General features: G+C 47.9%; 2 protein-coding genes across 4 annotated transcripts; both read left to right on the top strand.

Annotated features, from left to right (window-relative positions):
* The first annotated feature begins 97 nt into the window (after positions 1-97).
* LOC310670556 (zinc finger protein RFP-like) lies at positions 98-11,963 on the top strand. Of its 2 annotated transcripts, XM_083426080.1 has the most exons (8): positions 98-623; positions 2,178-2,273; positions 3,322-3,552; positions 6,666-6,688; positions 7,497-7,615; positions 8,018-8,050; positions 9,323-9,352; positions 11,230-11,963. In XM_083426080.1, exons 1-8 carry the CDS (start codon positions 198-200, stop codon positions 11,745-11,747), a joined length of 1,476 nt encoding a protein of 491 aa, XP_083282206.1. In that variant the 5' UTR covers positions 98-197; the 3' UTR covers positions 11,748-11,963. The 2 variants fall into 2 exon arrangements, with proteins under 2 accessions (XP_083282206.1, XP_083282207.1); XM_083426081.1 differs by lacking the exon at positions 9,323-9,352.
* Positions 11,964-14,202: 2,239 nt separating this feature from the next.
* LOC310670446 (uncharacterized protein) lies at positions 14,203-21,583 on the top strand. Of its 2 annotated transcripts, XM_083425828.1 has the most exons (4): positions 14,203-15,105; positions 17,329-18,176; positions 19,739-19,859; positions 20,611-21,583. In XM_083425828.1, the coding sequence occupies exons 2-4, from the start codon at positions 17,442-17,444 to the stop codon at positions 21,405-21,407; spliced, it is 1,653 nt and encodes a 550-aa protein (XP_083281954.1). In that variant the 5' UTR covers positions 14,203-15,105; positions 17,329-17,441; the 3' UTR covers positions 21,408-21,583. The 2 variants fall into 2 exon arrangements, with proteins under 2 accessions (XP_083281954.1, XP_083281955.1); XM_083425829.1 differs by lacking the exon at positions 14,203-15,105 and having other exon boundaries at positions 17,295-18,176.
* Positions 21,584-22,924: the final 1,341 nt, after the last annotated feature.

The following is a 22,924-nucleotide window of genomic DNA, read 5'->3' as shown; positions in this document are numbered from 1 at the left end:
TGTGTAATCAAAAGCATGGGAAGCAATCCAAAAGCATTCGCTGCTACTTGAGAAAACATTCAGCAACTGCAAAGACCTGGAGACTTTTTTTTTTTTTAAGATCACATGATCACTGAGTCACTTCCAGGAAGGGAAACTCCCAGTGGCTGAAAAGTGAAAAAGCGAAACTTAACTCGGGTCTTCAGCGCGAGGGAGCCATGGCTGCTGCGGGGGGTCACATCCAGCGTCTCCGTGATGAAGCCACTTGCTCCATCTGCCTGGATTACTTCAAGGATCCAGTGACCATCCCAGAGTGTGGGCACAACTTCTGCCGATCCTGCTTGGTCCTGTTCTGGGGGGAGTCGGAGGCAGAGGCTTCCTGCCCCCAGTGCAGAGAAAGAGTCCCGAGAAGGAGCCTCGTCTCCAACAGGCAACTGGCTAATATGGTGGAAATAGCCCAGAATCTCAGCCTTCAAGAGGGAAAGGAGGAAGGAGGGAAAGGAGGAGTCTGTGAGAAGCACCAGGAGCCCCTGAAGCTCTTCTGCAAAGTCCACGAAGCCCCCATCTGCCTGGTGTGCGACAAGTCAAAGGAACATGAAAATCACAAGGTGATTCCTCTGGAAGAGGCTTTGGAGGAATACAAGGTAGGAGATCCCTGGATCTGGGGGGGGGGGGGGAGAGAAATAAATAGCTGTGGATTCTTCTTGGGAGGTTTGCTTTTGAATTCTGAAGTCCAAAGTAGACATGGCATTGATTGGTCCTTGTTTATCACCTTGGAAGCAGCCCAGGGGACGCCTGAGGGCTCCTGGGGGGGCTGGAGGGGGGAGCTGAAGTCTTTCTCTCTGCCAGGGGGACAAGGGGATCTTGAAATACTCACAGCAGCTTCAAAGATTTGAACTGGGACCTTGGCAGGGAGAGAAAGGGTTAACCTCGTCCACATCCCCCAGAAAGGCTGCTTTGTACTATTTAGAACAGTAGAAATGTAAATGGCACATAGACAACTAAGTACATGTCAGGATGCCTCCTCAATGCCCTGCAAAACAGAGAGCAGCAAGGGATCAGCGTGGGGGGGGGGGGGACTGGACAGGGACTGTTAGCCAGGAATTGACCAGATTTTGCAGGATCCCACCCCCCAAGGATCTGTTGGAAGCAGATTTGGGAGTGGGGAGTGGAAGGACCTACTGGTGGCTTATTCTGGGGGTGCTGTGGAGCCTGTGCAGTGAGTTTTTTTGGGGGGGGGCTGACTATCTCCTCCCACCCCAAATGGCAAAGGACTCCGTGGTTCAGAGTAGCATCTGCAAAGACCAGGGGGAAAGATGACTTTTTCATGGCAACTCGAATTGGACCTGTGAAATTATATACTATATATAGTGCCTTTTAATTCCTTTTTAAAAATCACTTGTTCCACTACAGTGGTGCAAAAATGCTCCTGTGCCATGCAGTGCTACTAATGCCACGAAATAGTAATAATAGTGGGAAAAAGCTGGTCCCTTTGAATTGTCAGGATGACCAGACAGCAATCTTCTGACCAAAGGAGCTACTTGGGTGGATTCTGGCCGCAGCAAGAACTTCTTTGGCCCAGAAATGGAAGAAGCTGCAGCACTTAAATCTCCCCTGGTGGCCCAAGCACACGTGGCCTCTGGCTACTGCAGAGAAAATAACTGACAAATAGCAGAAAACCTGAATTGCCATCTGACCCGAAAGAGGGGTTTGGAATGGGTGAGGTTTTGAGAAGCTCTGGTCAATCTCTGCATCTCTCGCCTCTTGGGCTGACCTCACTATCTCTTTGATGCTAGACTGATACATCCCCGGTTGGATCCTGCCTTAGCCCTTCCTCCTCCTCTTCCCACTTCTCCCTGAGACCTCAAGGTGAGAAGTCAGGCTGGGACTCCCAAGGAGAGGAGAGGAGGCTGAGAGATCGCTCCACAAGGGAGGGGGTTTGAGAAAAGGTGGGGGGCTGCCAGCTCTGCAGGCAAGGGGGGACCTAACTGGGATCCTGAGCCCCACAGGGGTGCTGAAGATAGAAGGTAGTTGACTCATGGAACCGTGGACCCAAAAAGGATGAAAACCTCTGTACTTTTATTTCCTCCAGGAAACTACTTTGCTATTCTAGCAAGGCCACTGGGCGCAAGAAGCCATTGTGATTTTCATCTCTCTGTGTGTCTCAATCAAAGCTGAGTTTTCCCTTTTCTCTTTAGGGAGAGATCTGTCGCCGCCTGGAGATTCTGAGGAAAGAGAGAGAGGAAATTCTGGCCCATCAAGCAGATCTGGACAAGGAAAGCAAAGACCTCCTTGTAAGCGTCTCTATTGTTACTAGACAGGGAACAAGCACTTGAGACCTCCAGGTATAGGGCAGTATATAAATTCAATAGAAGAAGAAGAAGAAGAAGAAGAAGAAGAAGAAGAAGAAGAAGAAGAGGAAGAGGAAGAAGAAGGAGAAGAAGAAGAAGAAGAAGAAGAATTGAGTCAGACTGAGAAGTGATGGGGAAATCTGCCAGTTTCAGCTTCTCCTCATTTCTCCTTTTTCCATATCAGTCTGTTATGAATCAGATGTTAGGGTAGCTACCTCTTTGTATAAATATTTTGATCTGTACTTTACCCTCATAAATACATTTTTTGTGAATATTACCTGGCTGGGTCAAGCCTGAAAATATCAGAATTTTAAAGCCGTATTTTGGTCTCCATATTTTTTCAGCAATAGCGAATTAGGTAAGTTCACCTTTGAATTCAGCTAAATTGAGTTTAGTTCCCCTTGTCATTTATTATGTGAATAGCCGTCAAGAAGAAGCCTGAGGACTTGTGAGCTGAAAGGGTGGAAGCAATTCAAACAAAATCCTGATTTACCATAAATTCTACTAAAGAATTGCCTTTCTAAATGTGGGCTCTTTTTCATTTTAAGTAAACTCTGGCCATTTTGAACCTTGAAAGAAAACAGGGGAGCTCTGGGGATGAACTCTGCACTTTGTCCTCCTCCTCCTGTTTCTGTTCCTTCCTACACCTAAATGGCCCCAGTCTAAACTGAGGGATGTTTTATGTCCCTGGATGTTCTCTGAACAACTTCGAACTCTGGTTATGCCATGCCCCAAAACATGCAGGGAACATCCATGGCTAGGAAAAAAGAGCTCCTTCCTTTAGGCTGTATCCGTCTCTGTGAAATAGACGTCAACAGAAACAGCAATGGAGAGGGCCTCCCCTCAAAATAAAGGTTTGCTTCTTTAGCCACTGGAGGTTTCATGTCTATAGAAAAATCACAAGTGTCCACCCTGTGGAATTCTCATAATTTTCTTTCTGCTGTTTCGAGGCTAAGCACCAAACACACTCAGACCTGCTCTTTTCTTGCAGAAATTAACAGAAACGGAGAGGCTGAAGATTGTGGAGAAGTTCAGAGAACTGCGCCAGTTCCTGGAAGAACAAGAAAAAGGTCTGCTGACTCATGTGGAAGAGGTGGAGAAGGAGATTGCAGGGAGAAGGGATGAGCAGCTGGCCAGACTCTCCAGGAAACTCTCCTCTCTTGAGAGGATCATCCAGGAGATGGAGGAGAAGCGTCAGCAGCCAGCGAGTGAACTCCTGCAGGTAAGACGGTGGCAGGAACAGCCCAAGGCTTATGTGTCTCTTTCATGTATGCAAAGAGTGCAGGAGTTCAGATGATGGAGCCTCCAGTCAGGTTTGTAATGGACAGGAAGACCCAAGAGACCTGGGATGCTTAACTCACCTGAATGCAGACTATAGATTCTTCTGTGTTCTTAGAATAATAGAATCATAGAGTTGGAAGAGACCACAAGGGCCATCGAGTCCAACCCCCTGCCAAGCAGGAAACACCATCAGAGCACTCCTGACATATGGTTGTCAAGCCTCTGCTTAAAGACCTCCAAAGGAGGAGACTCCACCACACTCCTTGGCAGCAAATTCCACTGTCAAACAGCTCTTACTGTCAGGAAGTTCTCCCTAATGTTTAGGTGGAATCTTCTTTCTTGTAGTTTGGATCCATTGCTCCGTGTCCGCTTCTCTGGAGCAGCAGAAAACAACCTTTCTCCCTCCTCTATGTGACATCCTTTTATATATTTGAACATGGCTATCATATCACCCCTTAACCTCCTCTTCTCCAGGCTAAACATGCCCAGCTCCCTTAGCCGTTCCTCATAAGGCATCATTTCCAGGCCTTTGACCATTTTGGTTGCCCTCCTCTGGACACGTTCCAGTTTGTCAGTGTCCTTCTTGAACTGTGGTGCCCAGAACTGGACACAGTACTCCAGGTGAGGTCTGACCAGAGCAGAATACAGTGGCGCTATTACTTCCCTTGATCTAGATGCTATACTCCTATTGATGCAGCCCAGAATTGCATTGGCTTTTTTAGCTGCCACGTCACACTGTTGGCTCATGTCAAGTTTGTGGTCAACCAAGACTCCTAGATCCTTTTCACATGTACTGCTCTCAAGCCAGGTGTCATCCATCTTGTATTTGTGCCTCTCATTTTGCCCAAGTGCAATACTTTACATTTCTCCCTGTTAAAATTCATCTTGTTTGTTTTGGCCCAGTTCTCTAATCTGTCAAGGCCGTTTTGAAGTGTGATCCTGTCCTCTGGGGTGTTAGCCACCCCTCCCAGTTTGGTGTCATCTGCAAATTTGATCAGGATGCCCTTGAGTCCATCATCCAAGTCGTTGATAAAGATGTTGAATAAGACCGGGCCCAAGACAGAACCCTGTGGCACCCCACTAGTCACTCTTCTCCAGGATGGAACAGGAGGTGGTTTTCTGTTCTTTGTTGATGATTTGTCACCGAATGCCTTCCTTCTTGGCAATGCTGCCTTCCTGCCCTTTGAGGGGCTTTGCCAAGGATGAGTTCAGGCCTCCTTCTGACATGAGCCAGTCTCTTGACCAAGCTTCTCTTCCCATTCCCTCCACAACTTCTGGGTTGATCCCCTTCACAATGGATCCAGATCAGCCCAAAATGGTGCTCAGTCACAGTCACCAAAGAGCAACACAGAAGGACTCATCCAGACTGCTGCTTGTCCCACCCCTTTCCTCAAGGAAAACCTGCTCTTTACTGCTGAATTAGACCAAACCTCAGCCAGGTTATCTCTAGATTGACGTTTGCTTCAATGTTGCACCAAGGAGCAGGTTTTCCCTGAGAGAAAGTGGCAGGGCAAAGGGAAAACCACTTGGACCCATGTTTTCTGGGCAAGGGAAAAGCAGAAGTGTGGAGGAGCCCAAAGAAACACTCAGCTAAATAATAATAATAATAATAATAATAATAATAATAATTATAATTATAATTATAATAATTATAATAAATTTTTATCCTGCCCATCTGGCTGAGTTTCCCCAGCCACTCTGAGCGGTTTCCAACCGAATATTAAAAACAATACAGCATCAGACATTAAAAACTTCCCTAAACAGGGCCACCTTCAGTTTTCTGTTAAAAGCAAAATAGTTGTTTATTGCCTTGACATCTGCTGGGAGGGCGTTCCACAGGGTGGGCACCACTACCAAGAAGGCCCTCGGCTTGGTTCCCTCTAACCTCGCTTCTTGCAAGGAGGGAACCACCAGAAGGCCCTCAGAGCTGGACCTCAGTGTCCGGGAAGAACGATGGGGGTGGAGACGCTCCTTCAGGTATATGTCAGCATCGCCCTTGAGCCAGCGCCACTAACTGGACTCATCCACTTCAGCCCCGACTGGGCTAGGCGAGCTGGGGTAGCACTTCCAGAGACCACCTTCTGGACAGGAACAGGTCAAAGTGCTGTGGACTCACAGCTTAGAGTTGTGAGCACCGGATTCACTTCCACAAGTAGACAGTCGTCGCACAGCAGAGTACAGCAGAGTCTAGCAGAGTATATAAACAACTCGGAGAGCAGCTCTGTAGAATATCTTCTTTATTCTATAACTACAACTATAATACAACTATATACAGAGCTAAATGAGGTCTAAGCATAAATGAATGCTAAACCGCACTGAGTGCCTGCAGCTGCTCTTAGCAGCAACCTTATCTATACACACAATCTCTAACTAACACTCTCTCTCTCCGACACACTGACTGACTGACCGACTCTTTGATGTGGTGCTGGAGCAGAATAAGTAGAGAGCAGAACACGCCTCCTCCTCTCTGCAGAATCAGCAGACTCCTCAGGAGATTCTTGGTTATGGGAGGGGTGAAATCTCCTCAGTATACAGGTCCGAGGCTGATTTATTAGCCCTTTGGAGGCATTTTATGCTGCAGGTGCTTTTCTTATTTCCAGTTGGAAAGTAGAATTTGAAATTTGGGGACTTCTATGGAAGACAATTTGGGACAGTTCCCTAGTAGGAATATCCTGTAGGCTTACTTACGTCTGAATTGCACAATGCAAAGAGGATTAAAGTTAATAAATCATAATCTAAGACAAGAGATGGGGTGGAATCTTCTATTGAACCCACAAACGTGAGATTCCCTTAAGTGCTGGTGGATTTTCATAAGGATTTTCAACAATAATTGCAAACTGATGTGGAAATGTGGAAAACTTGATATTGGAAAAATTCATAATTTCAGATTGGAGAAATAAAAGCTGTGAGAAACCAAAACTGGCTGATTCCACCATCCCTGCCCACAACCTTGGCATGTGCCAGGCAGACTGACATCCGAGGGGCAGGGTCTGAGGGGGTCTTCCTAGTGTGGCCTGTGGTGTGCAGTGAATTCCCTTCTCTTTTCCCCTCTAGGATGTGAGAAGCACCTTGCAGAGGTAAGTGGATCTGGCTCATTTCCATTAGCATCCCTCCATGAGGCCGGGATGCAAGAACCTCAGACATGGCCCTCCAGGGGCTGCAGGGGGGAGACCGTAGGACTCACTCCCTGAGGCATCTCACAGGTAAAACAGGACCCCCTCTTTGGAACTTGACAATGGGTAGAGCACAGTTGGTCTTTTTATACTGTGAGTAGAGCTCAGTCTCTTGGGAGTTGGACGTGTCTGCCTTAGTTGTTTCCTTCTAGACTGACCAGTTCAGTCACTCTGCAGCAAACACTCTGCCGGCCACCCCACCCTGTCCCAAGCAAACTCCTGCCCCATAGAGCCCCTTGGGGGGGGTGTGATTTCTCACCAAGGAGCAGGAATTGGCTATTTTCTTGAACTTATTCCGGCTGCAGTATTTATATTTAAGGTATCACTCAGGTGCAGAGTAGAGGTTTTAAGGATCATTTCTTGTTTCCCAACAAAAGTGCATTTCTTTTTCTTCCTCACCCCTTTTCTGGGGGCATCTAGAGAAAGGAAATGTGTGCTGTGCTGTCACCACCCTCAGACAATTCCTGCCCCTTGATACCATATGATTCTGCTGCTTCTTTGAATTGACACCAGTGGGGAGACCCAGAGGCCTGGGGTTGCTGTTTTGGCCCTTGGGGGTCTGGCTGAGGAGTCCGTAGTGAGGAAGAAACTCCCCCCTCCGCGCCTGCCTGTCCCTCTAGGCTTCTTCCAGCTTCCTCCTCTCACTTCCTTTCTTCTCCTTTAACAGAAACTGCATATTTGAATGGGCTGACATTGTTTTTCTTTTCACCAGGTATGAGAAAAGAGAGAGTCCAGAGAAGCCACTGCCGTTCCCTCCAGAGCTGAGGAACAGGATCTTGGAATCCTGTGATCTAAGTCACCTTGTGGAGGATGCAATGAAACAATGGAAAGGTAATTAAAATCGGCTGCCAGGATTTCACACTGGGAATTCTATTATTTCCTCAGAACTGAACACGCCAGGCTCTTACTGCATGGAATTGAGTAACCCCAGGATACCTTCCTTCTTGGTGCTCCAGCCTTCATTTCCTGTCCCCCAGAATGGCTCATGTATATTGTGACGCTGGATCCTGTAAAGAAAGCCTGAACCAGAGTGTATCTCTTTTCAATTATACGGAACCACCTTTTCCTTTTGGTTTCCCGTCTACACAATCTGGGGTTGTCCTTTTGGAGGTTCTCCTGCTCTGAATGGAGTCAATTCAAGGATGCTGCATTATGAAGTGTTACTTTTGTATGGAGATTTATTTCAGGTGGAAGAATGTTGCCCTTACACTTTGCATCTTTTTGCTTCCTCAGATGCTGTGTTATACAGAAAACAGATTCAGAAAGGTAAATTCCCAAGGGGAGGAACAATTTCACAGGAGGGATGGGGACTGATATTTCAAGGGTGTTGAACCTTCCCTTCTGCAGACTTTGAGACCCCCATCAATGGCGTCACTCTGGGAAACAGTCCTCTAGGGGGTTTGGGTTCTTTGTCTGTCCCATGAATGAACTGGGAGGGGTTTGAAGGCTTGGATTGGGGGCTGAGCTTGTCCCTGCGAAGAACCTGCACACCAGTCTGAGTTCCAATCCTGCCTATAGACTAGTATCCTGGTTTCACCCTCGATTTTACAGATTTTGCTTTCTTTCCTAAAATCTATATACTGCTTGTTTGTAGGGAAAAGCCTCAGAGCCTTACAATATCTTACAAAAGTGCTTAAGGAGGATCCTGCAGGGTCAGTCCAGGGTCCATCTTTTCGCGTTCTCATGTATAAGGAATCTCCTTTGCGTTTTGTTTTCCCTCCACACAATCTGGGGAGGTTCTTCTGGGGCTTTTGAGATCAGCCCCATTCCAGGAGGGAGGACTCCCCATTGCATGAGACCCTTTGAATTACAGGGTAAAGCTCTGCCGATTCTTCCTTTGGTTTGTCAGCATGCTTGGAAATTCCGCTTTCAACAGCTTTTTCCCACTAGTTCACTTGGCGCAGATGTTAACCTTCCTCCAGCCCTCCAGTACAGATCCCCATTTCATTCATGGATTTTGAATGATTGCATTCCGCCATTTTCTAGCATGGTTTACCATTTCTGATTTCCCCATGGAATCATGGAATAGTAGAGTTTGAAGGGATCCCAAGGATCATCTAGTCCATGGGTAGACAAACTGAGGCCTGGGGGCTGGATCCGGCCCAATCGTCTACTAAATCCTGCCCGCAGACTGTCTGGGAATCACTGTGTTTTTACATGAGTAGAATGTGTCCTTTTATTTAAAATGCATCTCTGGGTTATTTGTGGGGCATAGGATTTTGTTCATGTCCCCTCCCCCCCAAAAAAATAGTCCAGCCCCCCACAAGGTCTGAGGACAGTGGACCGGCCCCCTCCTGAAAAGGTTTGCTGACCCCTAATCTAGTCCAACCCCCTCAATGCAGGAATCACAGCTAAACATGTTACTTGTTTTAATTCCTTAGGCCTACAGTCGTTGTCTTTCAATTACTTCTTTTATGATGCCATCTTTTGCTTGAAACAAGGAAACGACAGATGCTACGTTATGGTGATGTTTTGTAAAAAGATTTTCTTTGAACTATTGCAGTGTAGACCATTAAGCCTCTCTTTTTGCTTCCTCAGATGTTCAGTCACTCAGAAATCTCCGCAGAGGTAAATTTCACATGGAGACCCCAATTCACAGGAGGGGTGGGGAGTAGTGTTTCATGGGGGGTCAAGAGTCTCTTCTGTACAGTTGAGAACCATCCACAGCTTGACTCTAGCCCTGCTGTTTGTGCCACAAAGGCAGAGAAGGTGGACTTGAAGGGGGGAGAGAAACTTCCCAGAAGGATCAGGCGGAGGAGGGAAGAGTTTTACCCCTGGCTAGAGAGAGTTGGGTTGCTTTTCCATCATGTGACCTTTTTCAGGCCTGGTTGCCAAATGTCCTCTTTTTGCCAGCCATCTCTTCTATTTTCATGATCAAAATTTCTTAAAATTTGTATCGGCGCAGATTTCTAAAATTTGGCAAAATGTCCCCAAGTTTTTTTTTAATACCCATGAAATTTTTAAAGGCATAGGCAACCTCGGCCCTCCAAATGTTTCGGTACTACAATTCCCATCATCCCTGACCACTGGTCCTGTTAGCTAGGAGTTGTCCCAAAACATCTGGAGGGCTGAGGTTGCCTATGCCTGCATTAGTGTCAGATCTAAGGCACCCGGTTAGGCTAATTTGCAGCAGAGAATCACAACAGAGCAGCATCTTAAGCTAGCGGCATACTGTAAAAATCCCTTCTCTTGTGGCTGAACTAAAAGGACGCTGGCTCAGCTACAAGATCTTGGAGAAGGAGTCCGGGAGGGCAAGAGTTAAGATCCCCCTGCCCTTAAGGAGAGTCCACATGCAGATGTTCAACAGTTTAATGAATTGTTATGTGTGCACTTACGTTCAGAAAGATGCGAACATGTGCCCAAATATTTCATGTGGCAAGTGAGGGAGCTATATGTATTCTTACTATGCTTTTGTTGTTGAAAGTGAAGAGCATTGCTACTAGCAATATATCACACCTACTACATATAGTAGGGGTATTTCAAATGAGAGTCATCATAGCGATCCATGGTTAAAAGTCAAAGTTGGCAAATGTGTCCTCTTTTTGCTCTTCGAAATACAGCAACTCTACACTTGCCTGCCATGAATGTCTAAGCCCGTAACTGGTAACTTTTTGAGTTATTCCTCCTTCTCCCAGGGAACTAGTCTTATGGAATATATTAAATCCCAAAGAGAAGCCTGGAATAAGCAGTCCTTTGTAAAATTGCCTGCCACCTGCCTCCTCTTCCCTGGCGGCAAGCTCTGAACTTCCAAGATGGTGGGGAGGAAGGAGAGACCAAGTGGGTGAGAGAGATGGAGAGCAGGAATAAACAGGCTCCCCACTTAACGCGATTTTCACTTTTGTGCACAAGGGCCCAGAACATAACTCCCGCAAAAGTGAGGGGAAGACTATATGTGGTTTGTGTTGTATTTTTATGCTGTGGACCACCCTGAGACCTATAGATGAAGGGCAGTAGGCAAATGTTGATATATTATTATTATTATTATTATTATTATTATTATTAGGGGTCCTCATCCGCTATCCCAACCCAGAGGTCCCCAAAGGCCAATTCCCACAGAGATTGTCAGAGGAAAGCAGCTTCTCTCCTCTCCTGCCTCCTCCAATTTTCCTCTCTTTCCTCTTAGATAGCACAGAAGAGCTGAGTAAAAGGTTTCCTGGGTGGTTTTTCCCCTTAGAAAATGCCTGGGTCGAGAGGAGGGCAGTCACAATGCGCATTGAATATAAGAAAGTGAAGGAAACTGAGTTAAAAATCAACAAGGAAGTTATTTATTGTGATGAGAGTCTGCAAGGAGGAGTCTCAGTCTTGCATGCGATGCAAATAAATCCCCTTGACCTGAAAGGGAATCTGGGTTTTTGGGGTGTTTTTTATTTATCAGGATGTCCCATCTCTCTCTCTCTCTGCTGACTCTGCCTAATATTCTTTTTCCCTCATCTTCTCCGCAACAGCAAATGTCACTCTGGATCCAGACACAGCCTATCCCTACCTCATCCTGTCCGAGGATCGGAAAAGCCTGAGATATGGAGACAAACCTCAAGCCCTGCCTGATAATCCTGAGAGATTCAGCTACTATTTTTGTGTGTTGGGACGTGAGGGATTCACAGCAGGCAGACATTTCTGGGAAGTCGATGTGGGAAGTGGGGAATTCTGGGCTGTGGGGGTTGCCAGGAAGTCTGTGGAGAGAAAGCACTATTTAAACTTCAATCCTGAGGAAGGGATCTGGGCTTTGAGTAAGTCGGGAGGGGGGTACGTGGCCTGCACCTCCCCTGATGACTCTCCTCTGTCCCCGAGTGAGAAGCCCAGGAGGATCCGGGTGACTCTGGACTATGAAGGGGGACGTGTGTCTTTTTCTGACGCCGACTCAGGAGCCGAACTCTACACGTTCTCAGGAGCCTTGTTCTCGGGAGAGACCCTCCTCCCTTTCTTTCTTCTGTGGGGATATGAAACCCACTTAAGTATCTCCTGAGGAGACTAAATCTGCCTCTCAGGCCCAGCAGGAGTTTCTCTCCAGACCAGAGTGACTGATATGACATTTACCCACCAGGAGAACCTTGGGCAGTTTTTCAAGGGCCCTTTGAGAAGATTCATTTTCCTTCCTTTTCCCAGAATTCCCTCTGCAGCTTACTTCTTCTTAAAGAGACAGTCACACTTCTAACAGATCCAATAAATAATCTTTTCCTCACCTTCAGTCTTGTTTTCCTTTTGAGATGTCTGATTTGGCAGAGCACGAGACTCTTAATCCCAGGGTTGTGGGTTGGAGCCCCACGTTCGGCAAAGGTTTCCTGCACTGCAGGGGGTGGGACTAGATGACCCTCAGGATCCCTCACAACCCTGCAATTCTACAAAACCTCTCTCTCCCCACAAGACCTTATGCAGCTGTGAAAATGCATGCATAATTGGATTAATAGAGGACTAAAAAACGAACCCCTTCCACCATGTCAGGCAGGACAGCTGGAGATCTCAGATGGGAAGAAAATAAAAAAGAAATTGAACAGGATGTCAGCTTCAAATTCCCTCTGCAAATGCAGCCTCCCCATCTCCACACGTTGCCAGAAATAAACCTCATTGCACTGAGTGGGGCTTCGGCCCAGTTATATGTGTTTAGGGTTGATGCATTAACGTTCCGTGTTTACAGGCTGGATTCTGTCTATCAAGGGCATCAAATGGGGTCTCCTCTGGATAATGCTGGACTCCAGCTCCCCTCTGACCCATCCAGCATGGCCAGGGGGCAGAGAGGATGGGAGCTACAGTCCGGCAGCGTCCGGAGGGGGCCCCATGGGCTGTGCTGCCCCATACATTTCGCAGGACACCTTCCTTGTGTTCCTCAGCCCCCCCACCCCAAATGCACAATGCTCCCCCAAGGAGCGTCTTTTCAGCACCAGCTGCATCTGATTTCTCTCCTGGGATACTAAGAGCTAGAACAACAAATGCCAGTGGAATTGACCCCTCATATATCAGGCCGGACTCTCCCTGGCTCCACTATCAGGGCCGCCGACTACTGACCGGTGCAGCCTGATCTCCTTTTCCTGCATTTCCCATGGGGTGGTGGCACATGTCAAAATAAAGACACCTCCCCCCCACCTGCCTGAGGGCCACCTCCCCTTGCTCCACCCCCTATACGATTTTGTCGATGTTTGTGTGTACTTTCCCCTTTGATTCCTTGCAAATGTCTGCTTCTTCGCACCCCCAAACCACCAGCCTTTAGGAGAAAGTTGTATGTGCTTTCTACTTCAGTAGCAGCTAGAGTGTTGGACTGTGACCTGGGAGACCAGGGTTCAAATCTCTGTTTGGCTACGAAGCTCAAAAGGTTGACCTTGGGCCAGTCTCAGCCCATCCTACCTCACAGGGTTGTTGTTGCGAGGATTAAATGAGCGAGGAGAACCATGTAAAATGGGGAGGACAAACTATGTAACCCCCCTTGAGCTCCTTGGAGGTGAAATAAACAAAAATCTGCCCTTATTCCCTTATGGGGTACACAGGAGCCCTTGTGGAGTCCTTTGTAGGTTCTCCATCGGTCGGAGAAAATAACAGAGGCCAATCAGAGAATATTAAGAAGCAAAGCAGCTAGTAATCTTGATCTTTATTCAACTATTGCAACAGGGTGCCCCCTCACAGACACGAGAAAGGAGGAGGAACCCCTAACAAAAGCGTGCCTGCCCTTACATAGAAATTAAAAATTGCCCACCCTCGAGTCCCAAGACCACCCCCAGAAGCATCATACATACATCACAGAAAAGGCGGTCTACAACAGAAATCTGAGTGCCTTGTTTATTTCCTGTCTGGCAGGTTACCTGTTTAATGAGAGCCTGGAGCCTGGCCAGTCTTTTGTAATGATAAATCCTTAGTTCCTGTGCCAGGTCACAAGCTCACACCCTATTCAAACACAGACATACCGTTAAGACAGGATTTGTGAGGAAAGAAACAATGGGGAGGTTTCCCACTTTGACCTTGCAGAGAAATATTTGAGGTAAATTTGTTCAGGACTTTTTTCCTGTGGGGTTTCAGGCACGTGGCTTATATACAGTGGTACCACAGGTTAAGAACTTAATTCATTCCGGAGGTCCGTTCTTAACCTGAAACTGTTCTTAACCTGACGTACAACTTTAGCTAATGGGGCCTCCCGCTGCTGCCGCGCTGCTGGAGCACGATTTCTGTTCTCATCCTAAAGCAAAGTTCTTAACCCAAGGGAATATTTCTGGGTTAGTGGAGTCTGTAACCTGAAGCGTATGTAACCCTAGGTACCACTGTATTTATGTACGTGTTTGCTTGGTACATTTATGAACGTTTATTACATATCTAAGACCTTAAAATTTTTATAACAGAGGAAAGGTGAGGATGCAAAGGTGAAGAAGAAGAAGAAGAAGAAGAATGCCGTATTGGTCCGAATATAAGCCGCACCGACAAATAAGGCACACCTTTAAAATTCAAGCGGGGGTGTGGGGGGAGAAAAAAAGATAATACCCAAATATAAGCCACTCCCTTAAAATTGGGTTACAGGCTGAAAATTGTTGCCGCTGGTACAATTGTAACTCCGAGCCAATTGAAGCCTTTGATCTTGCAAGCCCACAAAAGTTACCGTACAATCGCTAAAATCCCAAATCGCTATTCAGCTGCTACAATTCTGCAGGCACTCACACCCTTAAATAGCAAATGAAGTCTCAAGCTCGCAAATCGGCCATAAAACTTTTTTTGTTCCCTTTCACCGTTATGTCTGTTTCAGCAGCAATATCGTAAAAGGCAGTTTTTGTAAGGTCGCAGATTTAAGCCACACTTTAACTTTTCACGGTCAGAATTTGGGGGGGAAAGTGCAGCTTATATTCAGACCAAAATAATAATAATAATAATAATAATAATAATGCTGCACCGTTTCTAATAAGGCTGCACCTAAGCTAGCTCAGATGGCAGAGCATGAGACTCTGAATCTCAGGGATGTGGGTTCCAGCCCCACGTCGGGTGAAAAATTCCTGCATTGCAGGGGGTTGGACTAGATGACCCTCGGGTCCCTTCCAAGTCTGCGATTCTGCAAGGATTTGTGCAGCTGAAGAGTTAAACCCACAGAGCTGCAATGGCGACAGTTGCAGGAAGGAGGCAGGCTTCTGAAAGCCAGGAAGGGTTTTTCCTCCCTGGTTAGGGGGTGGGCCTTGTTTTTGAATTTCTTTTGCAGCTGGCATAAAAGGAGGAGGAAAGAAGGAGAGGAGAAGACTGGGGCATGGAGTTGGAGAGGCAGGGAGTTGCTGGAGGCGAAAAAAATACCCTCTTTTACAATCGCTCTCCCTCCTCTGGGTAGCAGCCGGGGGTCTCTCTTGAGCAAGCTGGGTCAAAGGGTAGGTGGACAGCGCTTTTTATGGGGTACTGGGGAGGGGCAGTAGGGCAGGGGGGCGGCGTGGGGCTGTTGCAGGAATTTATGTATAGGTTGGGGGGGGTTGCCCCTCCAGCAGATATAATGCACATGCAGCCCACTACCAAAGTCAGCACAATCGCTTTTGTGACTTTTGTGGTTTGTCCCCACAAAACACTTCCTCACGGTTTCTTCCTATCTATTCAAAGGGCCTCTGCTGCAGAATACCAAATGTAAGAATTCACTAATAGATGTATCTATGTACTGGCTCACTGGGAAAACTTCAGAAATTCATATAGACATGTGAGCTCAGCTACTCAGCAGCCCCTCTGCCTGAGTGATAATCCTGGCATCCTGATACCTGAGTGCCAGACAGGTAGCCATTCCAGACATAACAAGCCCAGATGAAGCCAAAAGGGTGTGATTCACTTGGCTGGGAAACGGGGAAATGTAAATCTCTCTTGTTACACTTGATGGGTGTTTGGTGGAGGGCAAGGGGAACCATGGGGCAGGGTCCAGGATGCAGCACATCGTTAAGCTCTGGAACTCCCCTCCACAGGAGACAATGATCTTCCCAACACAGACGGCTTTGAAAAGAGGATCAGACTGGAGGAGGTGGGGGATGTTGCTGGGGGTCTTTAAGGAGAGAGTGGGCAGCCGTCTGCCAGGGATGCTTCGATGACTGCGACAGCTGTATGGAAGGAGGCTCCTGCCTGCTTCCTGAGATTCCTGATTAGCCACCCTGGAGAAAAGAAACTGCAAAGACCAGAGAAGCTTTGGTCTGCACTGGATTGCAGATGGTACAACGCGGCTGGAGAGGGGGAGACGGCCTATAGGAAGGAAGTTGAGCAGTTGGGGGAGTGGTGCAGGAAAAACTACTTACTCCTTAACTTAAAAGAAAACAAAAGAGATTATTGTGGACTTTGTTGTTTAGTCGTGTCTGACTCTTCGTGACCCCATGGACCAGAGCATGCCAGGCACTCCTGTCTTCCACTGCCTCCCGCAGTTTGGTCAAACTCTGTCCAACCATCTTGTCCTCTGTCGTCCCCTTCTCCTTGTGCCCTCCATCTTTCCCAACATCAGGGTCTTTTCCAGGGTGTCTTCTCTTCTCATGAGGTGGCCAAAGTCTTGGAGCCTCAGCTTCAGGATCTGTCCTTCCAGTGAGCACTCAGGGCTGATTTCCTTCAGAATGGAGAGGTTTGATCTTCTTGCAGTCCATGGGACTCTCAAGAGTCTCCTCCAGCACCAGAATTCAAAAGCAATCAGCCTTCTTTATGGTCCAGCTCTAACTTCCATACATCACTATTGGGAAAACCATGGCTTTAACTATACGGACCTTTGTTGGCAAGGTGATGTCTCTGCTTTTTAAGATGCTGTCTAGGTTTGTCATTGCTTTTCTCCCAAGAAGCAGGCACTCTTTAATTTCGTGACTGCTGTCACCATCTGCAGTGATCGTGGAGCCCAAGAAAGTAGACTTTAGGAAATGTAAATTGAATATTCAGCCACTCATTATTGAGGGGAAGTGCGTGGAACAGGTCTCGGTGTTTCGATTTCTGGGAATGGAGTTGAGAGACAACCTAACCCGGGGAGATAGTGCACACCCCAGAAATGATCTCTTTCAGCTTCTGCCTTCTGGAAGAAGGTACAGGGTTATAAAGACCAGGACTAGCCGCCTGAGAAACAGTTTCTATCCAAATGTGATTTTGGTTTTAAACGCAGTGTAAGGTAGTCTCTGTGGGAGTATATTGTATTTAATTATGGGGTATCAGAATTTTTAGGGGGTTAACCAGGCTGAGATAGCTGGGATAGCAGGCTTGTTGGTTTTTGAATGTCTGATGTAGATTTCTCAGTTTTGTTGTTCTGTATGGGACAAGGACAATAAAGATTATTGTATCGTTTCTAAAGCATAGCTGTCAACCTTCCCTTATTTCAGCGCTATTTCCTGCTGCTATCCCGTATTGTTAGATATCTCATAGACAGTTCCCGGGACAGGTGAGGCTGCTGATCCCTTATTTTCGAGGCTGATGATCCATTATTTTCAAATCTGAAAGTTGACAGCTATGATCGAAAGGGATCTGCTTATACCTGATTTAAAAAGCAGGACACTTCTCTTGCGGAATCAGCCTCAGATCGGAGGCCGCGTACTGTGCAGTAGCCTCAAAATTATAACTCTTGATTTAACAGCCATGTTTCCCGTCTTTCCTTCTAGGGAGAAGCTCCTCGCGCTGGTTTTGGGACCGCCCATATCTCCTCCTCTCCCGTCCTAGATCCCCTCTGAGCATTTTGATCCTCAGAAGTCATCCCTGTGGAGATCAGGCCGGGATGAAAATGGAGGAGCAAGACTTGGCAGCGGAGAGGTCGCAGAGGGCAGGAAAAGCCCCCCAGCTCCTCCCGGCCTCAAGTATCAGGGAGCCTCTGTGTCGGTCAGTTGCACAGCCAAAGGTCAAGGAGGAACCTGGCAAAGGTCTTCTCCTTCACCACTGGGAGGCCCAGTGGCAGGAGTTCCTGAAGACGATGGAGTCTCCTCTGCCCGGATCGGGCGCCCCATATCTGCACGGCGAGGCGGCCCCATGGGACGATGCCAAGGGCTTTCTGGCCTCCTTTGAGCGGGTGGCCGAGGCCTGCCAGTGGCCCAAGGGAGAGTGGGTGGCCAGGCTGCTGCCAGCCCTCCGAGGAGGGGCCGAGCGGGCCTTGGGCAGCCTGGAGGCCAGCGACAGAGAGGATTATGGGAAAGTGAAGGCGGCCATCTTGCGTGGGGACACCACCGCCCAGGAGAAGCAGCGGCAGCACTTCCGCCGCTTCTGCTACCAGGAGGCCGAGGGGCCGAGAGAGGCCTATGGCCGCCTCCAGGAGCTCTGCCATGGGTGGTTAAAAGTGGACCGGCACACCAAGGAGCAGATCCTGGAGCTGCTGATTCTGGAGCAGTTCCTGGCTATCCTGCCGCCCGAGGTCCAGGGCTGGGTCAAGGAGGCCGGGCCCGAGAGCTGCTCCCAGGCAGTGGCCCTGGCTGAGGAATACCTCCAGGCGCAACGGGAAGCTGAGGGGCAGGAGCAGCCGGTGAGGCGGTGGCGCGGCGCTGCTCGCATGTGCCTTGGGGCTGTGTTGCCGGGGGGCTCCCGTGGGTCTGATCCTGCCACTCCCTGGGTTGTTAACCAAGAGAGCGAAGCCTGTTCGTTTCACGTCGTTTAAGGAGTGGAAGTCCAATTCCATGCCCCTAGCTCACTCAGTGAAACACTTAATCTCATTGTTGCGGGTTCAAGTCCTGTTTTGGGCAAAAGATTCCTGCGTTGCAAGGGGTTGGACTAGATGACCCTCGTGATCCCTTCCAACACTATGATTCCTGTGCTCTTCTAGGCATACTCCCCAAGTCTCCCTTGTCTCCAATGACAGTTCTGGAATTATGAAAGCCATCCCAGCTTCTGATTTGATCCTGAAGTGTCCCCAATTCCGCTGCCAGTGCTGAGATTGGGAATGGTATGAGCCGGCACTTGTCCCAAGAGATGGCAGCTGCGAGAGGGCATCCTGTTGCCTCTCCATGGCCTCTCCACAGCCGCTGCTACCAGGTTCCTCCCTTGGGTAGCTGCTAGTGGCTGCTAAATAGCGGGTGAGGAGGAGAGGCCACCACCATTGAGGCCCTGTTTGACGTGCCAGCTCTGAGGGGCAGGCAGAGGACAAGGCCGCGCTGGGAAAGAAGAAAGGGGGAGTGGAGCAGAGCACAAGGAATCTTGATTTTTGTACAATGGTACCTCAGGTTAAGTACTTAATTCATTCCGGAGGTCCGTTCTTAACCTGAAACTGTTCTTAACCTGAAGCACCACTTTAGCTAATGGGGCCTCCCGCTGCTGCCGCACCACCGGAGCACGATTTCTGTTCTCATCCTGAAGCAAAGTTCTTAACCTGAAGCACTATTTCTAGGTTAGCGGAGTCTGTAACCTGAAGCGTATGTAACCTGAGGTACCTCTGTACAGTGGAACCTCAGTTTTCTAGCGTATTGGATGCTGAACAATTCGGAACCCGAACACCGAAAACTCAGAAGTAATTATTTTCGTTTTTAAACACGCCTGGGAAGTCGAATGGCTTCTGAGTCACATTTCTCTGTTTTTTCAATGGATTTTACTGACCGCCCATTGCGCCTCGGTTGTCGAACGTTTCGGAAGTCAAACGGTCTTCAGGAACGGATTACATTCGGAAACTGAGGTTCCGCTGCATTTGAAAAAAAAGCAATTTGTGCGTCCGCATCTAATCTTGCCCCTTTCTAAAATGTATTCATTGGCTTCATTGTGCTTCTCTTTTTGTCAATCGACCAAAAAATAAAATAAAATAAAGCCGGGATTAAGGGTTTTTCTCAGGAGGACGTTTGTGCTGCGTCCCATTGGTGTGGTCGTGGTGGAAATGCTCTGCCGGGATGGGTTGGGGAACAAAAATGGTGGTTGGGGTTGAGGAGGGTCATTTGAGTGGGGAGAGAGAAATGCCCCTCTTTTCATCTAAGGAACGTTGGAGGGTATGGCTGGGTGATGGCTTCAGCGTGGGGTTTGAGGGAGGCTCTGGGTTTTCCGCCCAGGCCTCTCCCTCCTTGCCCTGTTGCTCTGTCCTGATGGGGTTCCTTCCTAATGCTGCAGGTGGGATTTGAGGAGGCCGCCGCAGATGTCTCTGAGGAAGGCCGGGTGCCGTCTGATGTCGAATGGAGACCCCTATACGTGGAGGCCAAACAGGAAGATGCAAGCGAGGCCCAGCTGGCAGGTAAGCAGGGCTGGATTTAGATTAGTGCCCCCTGGATCATGAACCTTCATTGTATTGCTCCCATCACATGCTGAAGACACAACCACTTTGGCTTTGCGTGTGCAGAGGAGGGCAACTAGGATGATCTAGAAGCTAAGCCTTATGAGGAACGGTTGAAGGAGTCTGTTTAGCCTGCAAAAGAGGAGACTGAGAGGAGATACGGTAGCCATCTTCAAAGATCTGAAGGGCTGTCCCATGGAGGAGGGAACAAGCTTGTTTTCTCCAGCACTGGAAGGTAGGACTCGAACAAATGGCTTCAAGTTGCAGGAAAGGAGTTGGATGGCCATCTGTCATGGATGCTTTAGCTGGGATTCCTGCATTGCCAGGGGTTGGACTAGATGACCCTCGGGTCCCTTCCAACTCTATGATCCGAGGAACCTGACATAGTGAGACTCTGATTTTCCTGGGAAAGGTACCAGCAAGGGTAATATCAGTTCAGCCCTGGCTTGCTCGTGTTTCGCACAGTGCAGCAAAATATGTTTTATGGAATCGATGTCTTGGGCACACGAGCAAAGTCTGTCCTGGTAGGGAACTCCTCTCAACCTGCCATCCAACACTCCAGAAGGAAAGATGTTTAGTCTGGCTTTGGTGAATAACCTTCGATAATTTGGTTCTGAATTTTAAATTTCTGTAGTCCACTGAGGGAGGTTAGGGCGAAGAAATCAAATAAAGAGAAGTAAGCGAAATAACCTTCTTTTTCTCATTTATTCAGCAGGTAAAAGGTGGGTGGGCATACCTGAGGGAGAGAGATACACACCTGAAGATGGTGAGGGGTTTTCCGGAGGGAGAGCAGAGGAGGAGAACTTTTCCTCGTGTAGTGAACAAGAAAATGCCCCTGAGAGTCATGAATGGCGAAGTCAAGGCCACGAAGCAGAAGGAGCACACGAGTCTGGTTCCTGTGAGGGTGATGGCAAAGACTTCAGCGAAACCATGGACCAGAAGGAAGTCTGCGCTGGCAAGAGGCAGAACACATTTCGTGGGAAAAGCTTCGGCCAAAGTCCAGGCCTCCTTGTCAACCAAAGAGCCCGTGTAGGAGGAAAACCACAGAACAAATGTTTGATTTGCGGGAAATCCTTCCTTTATAGCGCCGACCTTGTCATCCACCACGGAATCCACACCGGCGAGCGGCCCTACGAATGTCCCGACTGCGGCAAGAGATTCAGCCGAGGCTCCGACCGAAACCGCCACCAGAGGATCCACACGCAGGAAAAACTGTACAAATGCCTGGCTTGCGGGAAACGCTTCCTCTATAGCTCGGACCTCGTCATTCATCAGAGAATCCACACCGGGGAGAGGCCCTACGAGTGCTTGGACTGCGGGAAAAGGTTCAGTTGCAGCTCAGACCGCAACCGCCACCAAAGGATCCACACCGGGGAGAAGCCGTACGACTGCTTGGACTGCGGGAAAAGGTTCAGTCAGAACGTTCACCTCAAGAGGCACCGAAGGACCCATGTGGGAGAGAAATCGTACCAGCGCCCAGAATACGGGGAAAGTCTGAGCGTGAGCTGAGGAATGAAAACCATGTTCCCAATTACGTTTTATGAGGTAGTTTGTGGACCTCAGCCAAGGTAGTTATGACGTCATGTGTTTCCGTTCTGTTTTTTAAACTTCGTTTCCTGTTTTCAAGTTCCTCCCCCCCCCCCAATTTTTTTTATTCATTTTATAACACAAATAAACAATACAAACAGAAATACAAACAATACAAATTCTTGTCTTATCCTTATTTTTTCTAAACATTAGGTGAGCTTCCCCAAGTGCCCCCTAGCTGATTTTCATTTTACCTCATTTTAGCAGTTTCATATATCATAATGGTGTTCCAGGAAACTAAAAAAACCCCACAAAAGTTCGGTTTTGAAATAGGTGGTTAAAACCAGCACAGTTTTGAAAGGTGCAGCCTGCCATCTTGATTCAAAATGGTGCCCAATTGTGTCCAAACGTAATAAAAAACAACAAAAACTGCTGCTTGATCTCAGGACCCAGCTGGCGGACTATAAGATGAGGTGACAGGGGTGCAAATTAGGCTGTAGGTTTCTCTTCTGGGGGGGGGGGGATGTTTGTGTGAGAGTCACCCAGACTTCGGTAACAAATTCAAATAATAAAAAGTCTGAACTGCACGGGAGAGCTTTGTGTTTGGTTGACATCTAGGTAAGGAACTGATAATCACCAGCACTCTCTCTTCCTGTGGTTTCCAGCAACGGGCATTCAGGGGCAACAATGGATGGAAAAAATCACCACCGTAGCTGTCTAGTAGCTGTCAGCAACCATATCCTTTTCAAATTCTCATTGGAGGGCTAAAAAAAGACCCCCAGTGCTGTTTGCTAATCACAAAAACTCCCTGCCCTCAGAGTCACAATCTGGAAAGACACAACACAAAAGGAAAATGTATTGGGAGGGAGGAGGAAATAAAAATATATCCGGGGTTCAAGTTCATAGTTCAAAGTTGTCCTGACCAGCTAGGGTAGGGAAGCTCAAGGAGAGAAGGCACCAAAATGTGGGTCTCAGCTGTGCCAATGTGGGGGCCTTGCACCACTTCTCTTACTTTTTCTGCTCCCCACAGGTGGTAATTTGATGGAGGAAGGAGCAGATTGTGGTCCTACATCTCTGCAAAGGGTCGACTGCAATTCTTGGCATACCTGACCATTGGCTATGCTGCCAGGGGCTGATGAGTCCAAGAGATATTGAAGGGTCACAGGCTCCTTGCTTATGATTTAAATCCAATAATAGCATCTTTGTACCCAATGGTCCTTAGCGGTTCTAGGAAACTAAAAACAAACAAACAACAGTTCAGTTTTGAAATAGGTGGTTAAAATCAGCACAGTTTTGAAAGGGCCATCTTGATTTAAAATGGCATCTCAGTTGAAAACCTTGCTCCTTGACCTCAGGAACCATCGTGCCAGATTTGGACTTCATATCCAGAGATGATTATTTATATTTTATCATCATTATTACGACTGCTAACAACCCACCGTGGTCTTCTTCTCATGGGACAGTTCAAAACATAGAAGAAATGTAATGTAGTTTAAAAA

Source organism: Podarcis tiliguerta (genome assembly GCF_965153285.1).
Source record: "Podarcis tiliguerta genome assembly, chromosome: 2".
Lineage (NCBI taxonomy): Eukaryota > Metazoa > Chordata > Lepidosauria > Squamata > Lacertidae > Podarcis > Podarcis tiliguerta.
This window is presented reverse-complemented; position numbering and strand designations above follow the sequence as displayed.

Coding starts and splice junctions, on each gene's coding strand:
- LOC310670556 (XM_083426080.1), top strand. CDS start 198: ATGGCTGCTGCGGGGGGTCACATCCAGCGTCTCCGTGATGAAGCCACT. Junction 2,274..3,321: donor AGGAAAGCAAAGACCTCCTT/GTAAGCGTCTCT, acceptor CTTTTCTTGCAG/AAATTAACAGAAACGGAGAG. Junction 3,553..6,665: donor CAGCGAGTGAACTCCTGCAG/GTAAGACGGTGG, acceptor TTTCCCCTCTAG/GATGTGAGAAGCACCTTGCA.
- LOC310670446 (XM_083425828.1), top strand. CDS start 17,442: ATGAAAATGGAGGAGCAAGACTTGGCAGCGGAGAGGTCGCAGAGGGCA. Junction 18,177..19,738: donor CTGAGGGGCAGGAGCAGCCG/GTGAGGCGGTGG, acceptor CTAATGCTGCAG/GTGGGATTTGAGGAGGCCGC. Junction 19,860..20,610: donor AAGCGAGGCCCAGCTGGCAG/GTAAGCAGGGCT, acceptor TCATTTATTCAG/CAGGTAAAAGGTGGGTGGGC.